The 7,325-nt window shown below is 34.7% G+C and overlaps 1 protein-coding gene across 1 annotated transcript; it reads left to right on the top strand.

Annotated features, from left to right (window-relative positions):
- On the top strand, positions 1,603-2,130 carry LOC107636263. Its single transcript, XM_016339784.1, has 2 exons — positions 1,603-1,672; positions 1,766-2,130. The coding sequence occupies exons 1-2, from the start codon at positions 1,603-1,605 to the stop codon at positions 2,128-2,130; spliced, it is 435 nt and encodes a 144-aa protein (XP_016195270.1).

Genomic DNA, 7,325 nt, shown 5'->3' with positions numbered 1-7,325 from the left:
TAATTTTTACAATATAAAATAATAAAATAATGTATGATATGAATTACATATTGTATTTGTTGAGTTTAGTAAACAATAATCATATTTTTTATGATGACAAACATGTTTTTGGTGGGTTGATAGCCCAAAAGTATTTGACACATTATTTAGTGATACAAGTCTAAGTTTGATTGTGCAGCCCAAACAAATAAAGTCAACAGCCCATTGTGTTGCTACTTGGACAAAATCAACAAGGCTGCTGGGATATGGATCAAACATATCATCAAACCCACAGCCCAGTCCATTAGCTTCTTGAAAAAAAAAGTAAATTGCTGCAGATAAAGCTTTGTCAATTTGGGTAAAGCAAATAACCAAGAAAAAAGTGCATCACTTTTCAATTAAGCACCAAAGAGTAAAGAGGAAAAAGCAAAAGATTTGGAGGTTAAGTCAAATCAATGGAGCTTTGAATCAAATCAAAGGGATAATCTATTTCAGAAGAAAAAAGATATTGTCTCTACTCTTGTGCAAGTCAAATGGCTTGAAAAAAGCTACCTCTTTCTTGCATGCATCATTCGGGTAAGAAGAAGAAATGGAGGTTGCTAGTTCTGATTTATATCCAAGGGTTAGAAAAGAAACTTGGGGCCAAAGTACAAGATTAAAGGTGTTGATTTGACAAATCCATTGAAGGTCTCATAACCAAGTCACTACTGAGGCCCATCTCACCTCTGCACCACATTACTCTGTTCTTAATCCTTGATTTTTCTGGTCTGATTTTTTGAAAGAAGGAGAAGACTTCAGCTGGTTCATTGCTAAAGGTATTGACTCTTCTCAACAGCGGAAACTTGGCTAACATTACCCAATATAAAAGGAAGTAACCAGCGGAAAATTGAATCAAGGAGTGAGAGCATATTGTTTATGTCTTCTTGGCATTTTTCATATACCTTATTCTCCTTCATGTTATTCATTGATTATTCTATTTTCTTCAGTTTTATCTTTCTTTGTTTTCAATCAATGGAAAAAGGAAAATATATGAGGTATTAAGAAAAGCCATTGAGAGAAAAGGCAAAGATAGTTAGCTTGGAAAAAAATCCAAATATTATGTCAAATCTCTTTTGTATGTATTCCTATTTTGTATGATCTTGAGGGGATTTTCTTACTAAGTTGGGTGAGCACTTAGTGGTTGAAAGTCTAAGGAGTGAACCTAGTTAAATCAAGCTTGGATAAAAGTTTGGTTTGTCTCAGATAGGATTAGGAAGAATCCTAGAAAATTGGTGAGTGTAATTTTTTGAAAAGATAGTGAAAATTCTACCATGGTTGTGGTGGAGACTGGATGTAAGTCACATCACACAAGGTGGTTGAACTAGGATATATGACTGTGTGCTTTTTTCTTTTTTGTTCTGTTTTTGTTCTGTTCTTTATGAGACAAAAATATTTTGTCTCCTGCGTAATCACTTTCGCAGACTCTGCAGAAACTATTTTTGGTGGTAAAGCTTAAAAGAAATTAAAAGAGGCCATAGATTTAACCCCTCTTCTCTAGGCCATTGAAAATATTCAGTTGGTATCAAGAGCCAATGTCTCAAGCATCAAGTTTAACAACTTGGAGAAAAGATCCAAATGGCCAACATGGGGGCAAATGTTGTTGCATACACCCTCACCGAAGGACACTCAAACAACAGACCACCATTCTTCAATGGCAAGAACTACACTTACTGGAAGAAAAAAATGTAGATATTTGTGCAGTCCATTAATTACAACATTTGAAAGATTATTATAAATGGTCTGCAAGTCCCAACAAAGACAAGCATTGAAGGAGTGGTGACTCCCAAAGAAGAAAGCAAATGGAATGACGAAGACAAGAAAAAGGTAGAGCTGAATGCCAAGGCAATCAACATGTTACACTGTGCTATCAGTTTTGAGGAATATCGAAAGGTATCAAGGTGCAAAACAGCAAAAGAGTTTTGTGATAAACTCCAAGTCACCCATGATATGCTAAGAAAGGAATATGAGATGTTCATTATGAAGGAAGGAGAAACCATTGATGAGATGTCTGAAAGATTTTCAATCATCATCAATAGCTTGGATGCTATGGGGATGATTCACACTGAACAAGTGTTATTGAGAAAAATACTCAGAAGTCTTACAAAAGAGTAGGAAACAAAAGTAACTGTAATAGCCAAAAGCAATAATCTGAACCAAATGACCTATAATGAGTTGAGAGAAAAACTTCTTGCCTATGAAACCATACATCTGAACTATGACCAAAAAAAGAAAGGAATGGCCCTAAAATCTAAAATTGATTCATTGGAAGAAGATTTCAATGATAGTTTTTTGAATGACGAAATTGTATTTTTTGCTAGAAGATTGAGAAGACTCATGAGAAGCAAAGGCAAGAACAAAGGTTCAAGCTCAAAGGAACACAAGAGGAATTTTAGCAAGATTATATGTAATGATTGTAAGGAGGTCGGCCATCTCAAGTATGACTGCCCTAAACTCAAAAAGGAGGACAAGATAAAGAAAGATAAGAAGAAAGTACCAATGGCTTCATGGGAGGACCTTGAAAATGACTCCAATAATAAAGATGAGTCCGAACACAAAGCACAAGCATGTTTCATGGCTGATCAAGATCAACTGGAAGAGGTAAATTATTCTCACATATCCAAAACAGATTTTTAAAATATGAAATTGAAAATTTTAAAGGGAATCACACGGTTAATGCCACACTAGATCTTATTGTAGAAAATGATAGATTACATGAAGTGATTAGAGGTTTAAATAATGATTTAGCATAGTTTGCACAAAGTTCCAGCAACTTAGACAAATTGCTAGTTAGTAATATTGATGAATAAATAGTATTTTCTTTAAAAATATTTTGTTAGATTAAAATTGGTTTTCAATTACTACATTACCCCTATTTTTATTAGAAATTACTAACCTAGCCTCACCATTTTTTCCAAATCAAAACCATAACCCTGACCATACACAAACAAACTCTTTCACCCTTTTCCTTGTCACATCTGCCACCCCCTTCCCCAAAAACACACTCACACACGAAGAAGAGAAGGAGGGAGGAGCTTGCTGTCTCGCTGCCGCCATCGCATCGCCGTCAGGAGGACAGAACCGAGAGATAGAAATACCTTTGAGAAAGAGAACCATGAAGAGAGAGGGAGAGCTGCAACGGGTAGGGAGGAGAAGAGAGAAGGCATCGTGCCTTGCCGTCGCCACTGCCAACGCAGACGAAGAGGAGAGATAGGGATGCCATCGAGCAAAACCGTGCGAGAGAGGGAGCTGCCTTCGGGCGTCGCTATCGCTGAGGAGAGGAAAAGAGGAGTTGCGTCCCATCGCGCCAGTCATCACTACTTCCGATGATGAAGTCATCGCCGAAGCCCGTGTCATCGTTGTCCTTGTCGGCTCACAAGAGAGAGACATAGTGGAGCTGCTCTGTTTCTGCTGCCATGGCCGCTGCCTTTCCAGCTGTTGCCATGGTGGTTTTCGTACCTCTGGTCACTGGAAAATACAGCCAGAGCTACTGCCACTCTGTTGTCTTATTCTTCTTTAGCCACAGTAAGTCTTTCTTGTCTTGAAAACCCTCACCGCTAGTGTATATGTGTTTTGTTATGATTTTGGTGAAGATTCTAAGATTTTGGTAACGTATGGTCGAGTTTTGATTATTGTATGTCGTGATTGAAGCTGCTGCTATTGCTACGGAAGTAAAATGGAGCTGCGGTTGCGGTTCCAGCTGCTGCAGACCGAGAGAAGAAGGGTTGTCGCGTAGTTAAGTCACAATTGAGGTAGGGATTTTTTCTTAAACTTATTTTACTTTCAAGAATTTTTACAAGTTTATATTAATGTGAAAAATATATTTTCATGATTACGTGAGTCTTATGGATTGAACTGAGTTGTTTTGGATATATGTAATTAGTTATTTGATTGATTTATTGATTGATTGAGAATGCTGAATATTCTGGTTAGTTGATTGATGTTGTTGAATTAGTTTTCTTGATTTATTGAAAGTGATTGGTTGTTGTAATTTTTGGTTAAGTTGAATTCCTAGATATGGGCATTGGACTGAAATTGGTTTGATAAAGTGTATTTTTGTAAGTTGATTGGAAATCATTAAATGCTGAAAATTCTAATTGATTTGGTTAACTTTGGGTTGAATGCTGTTTTAGATCAAAATAAATTGAGAATATATGAAAATGAGGAAACCCATAAGGGTGGTAAAGTTCGAGTTTTAGGAAAAGTACTACCAAAATTTTTATAAGTTTGAAATAAATTGAATTATAAGGAGAAATGAGATTGATTGTTGCCCCCCTAAAGTTTAGAAACTTTGTCGTGGAATTTGATTTTATAAATTTTGATTTAAGATAGTTTAAGTGGAATTTTGAATAATAAGAATTTAACCTATTTTGTTTTTATTTTCATTAAAGAATCACGTTTGAGAAGTTTTAATGAATTTGATTTAGTGAAAATAAAATTAATTTTGATCCTTTTCGGAAATGTCTTCAATTTAAAAATGAAGCTGAAAATAATTTTGGGTACTTGGTTGAGTCGAAAGTGGATTTCATTAAATTAATTTTATTTAAGGGTTATATTTTGAAGAGTATTTAGTGAATTTAAAGTATTTAAATTTGATTTAGCGCAACGAGATGATTTTCGAGTCTCATGGGAATGTTTTAAACTTAAAAATGAAATTGAAATCAATTTTGGAAACTTGTTTTAAATAAAATGTGATTTTTATGGTTATGTTAAGTTGATATTTTCAAGAAATATGGGATAAAGGTTGAAAACTTTGGGAATACTTTAAAGTTGAACTTGAGAATAAAGTAATGAAAGTGCGTACATAAAAGTAAATGATTTTGGGTCCTTGAGGAAAAGCTTGGAGAGTTTTTTGTGGTTTTCAAAAGCAATTGAATTTAAATGGTTGGCAAAAATAAGTTTTATGAGAGAGATTGAGATTTGAAACACCTAGGTATAATGCAAGGGTTGTGACTTAGTCCCAGTTACTCCTGGTTAAGATTTTAAAAGATTGTGATTCTAACTAAGATTGGGAACATTATTGGAATTTGATTTGTGTTTGAGCAAGGACGGTGGTTAATCTCGCTTGAACATTATTTGTGTTTGTGACCCGAGCAAGGACGGTGGTAAATCCCGCTTGTTCATGGTTCTCTCTCTGTTTGTATAGTATGGTGGGCATTATATCCCAAGAGTGTGGCGGGTACGATATCCCAAGAGTGTGAGAGCACTATATACACTGAGAAGTGAGACAGGTACTATATCCCAAGAGTGTGGCAGGCACTATATCCCAAGAGCATGGTGGGCACTATATCCCAAGAGTGTGGAAGCACTATATCCCAGGAGTTGTAACGGGCACTATATCCCAAGAGTGTGGTGGGCACTATATCCCAAGAGTGTGAAAGTGCAACAGAGAGATAATGTCCAGATTAGCTACCGGATGTGTCGGGTTTTGGCAGTTTAACCGACTCGTGAGCTCATAGCCAGTAGAACAGGCATGCATCATACTACATTTGGTTGCTAGTGTTTGGGTGTGCTTAAATATTTTGGTTTGCCTATCTGATGAATTCTGTCTAACTGTTAATTGTGGTGCTTTTTGTAACTGCTCTCTTATTGTGTTTGCCTTGCATTATTTGTTGCCTGTGATTGATCCTGTTTTGAGACTAAGTTTTGGTGATGAATTGATGATTCTGAGACCGAGTGCTAATTGATTATATGTTGGGCCGGAGGCTGTAATTTGATTATATGTTTGGTCGAGGCCATAATTTGATTTTGTATTGGGTCGGAGGCCGTACTTGATTATGTTATGGGATATTATTTGAGCTTTGAAATTCTTACAATCGAAGAGTGAATTTGAATTATGTACAATTAATTGTTTTGGTTTAACAAGATTCATAGGACGAGCGATAATCATTTATGTTTGAAATCCCTTCATTTCTTTATATGTATCCTCTTATAATAATTCTAAAACTTCTCTGGTGAGACCGTGTGGTTGGGTTCTCACCTCCTACAAATTTTTCTTTTTAGGACGGACAAGGAGTCTAAGGAATTTCTTCTGCACATCTAATTGTGTTGTATATATCTTAGTTATAGTTTTTTCCTCGCCTTGTTATATATTTTTGTAAAAGGGATAGGAGTTGTGATTTGTAATGATATGTATGTCTGGTATATTTGTAAGTTACTTGTATAAGAAGTTTTGTATGTTTATATATATATATATATATATATATATAAAGATTGTGATTGAATTTTTTTATATATGCATGTTTGTAAAAAGAAAAAAAAATTTTGGTTTTTCAAAGAAAACGGCAATACAATTTCGAGTTAAAAGCTCTTATTTTATTATTAACTATATAAAAGTCATCGTAATATCCTCGCTATTAGAGTAGCGCACCGGAAGCATGACATTCTAATAGTAAGAAAATTACATCAAAAATCATTATTTGAAAAATTTGGTTTGGGTTATGCTACCAAAAGTGATGCACTTTTTGAAAAACCTTTTGTTAAAACTAAGGCATCAACTTCAAGAACCAAACCCTTGTTTCAAAAATCTAGTTTGGGTTATGTTAATGAAAGTGACGTAGTTTTTGAAAAATCAATTGTTAAAACTGAAGCATCAACTTCAAGAACCAGAAACTTTCAAACTTCAAATCACTTTCAAAAATCTGCTAAAGGAAATCATTGTCCCAAATGGAAAAGACAAGGTCATATTCCTCCTCAATGCTTTATTTTTGAAAAAAAAGTTGGAAATAAAGTGTACAAGATTGTTAGCAATTTCAATGCTTTTGGACAACTAAGATAGATTAACATCAAAGGATCCAAATTGATTTGATTACCTAAGGTTACTTAAAGCATTGTGCGGATTTGCCTTGCATCCAAGAAGGAGAAGGATATGTGCTACTTGGATAGTGGATGCTCAAGGCACATGACTGGAAAATCAACCTTCTTCATCAAGTTTAATAAGTATGATTGAGGATTTGTGACTTTTGGAGATGATGGAAAAGGAAATATCATTGCCATTGGACAGTTTGTAAAGATTTTTCTACTTTCTTGGATAATGTATTTTTTATTAATGGTTTGAAACAAAATCTTTTGAGTATTAGCCAATTATGTGACATAGGTTATTAGATAATTTTCAAAAGATTAGAATGTCTTGTTGTTGATAAAAAATCTAATGAATTGTTATTTGTTGCTAAGAGATATGATAATATGTATGGACTCACTCTAGATGAACTCAAAAGTCAAAATGTAGCTTGTTTTCATTCTATGGAATTTGAAAAATGGCTTTGGCATAAAAGATTAGGACATGCTAGCATGTATCTAATTAACAAGCT

Source organism: Arachis ipaensis, chromosome B04 (genome assembly GCF_000816755.2).
Source record: "Arachis ipaensis cultivar K30076 chromosome B04, Araip1.1, whole genome shotgun sequence".
Lineage (NCBI taxonomy): Eukaryota > Viridiplantae > Streptophyta > Magnoliopsida > Fabales > Fabaceae > Arachis > Arachis ipaensis.
This window is presented reverse-complemented; position numbering and strand designations above follow the sequence as displayed.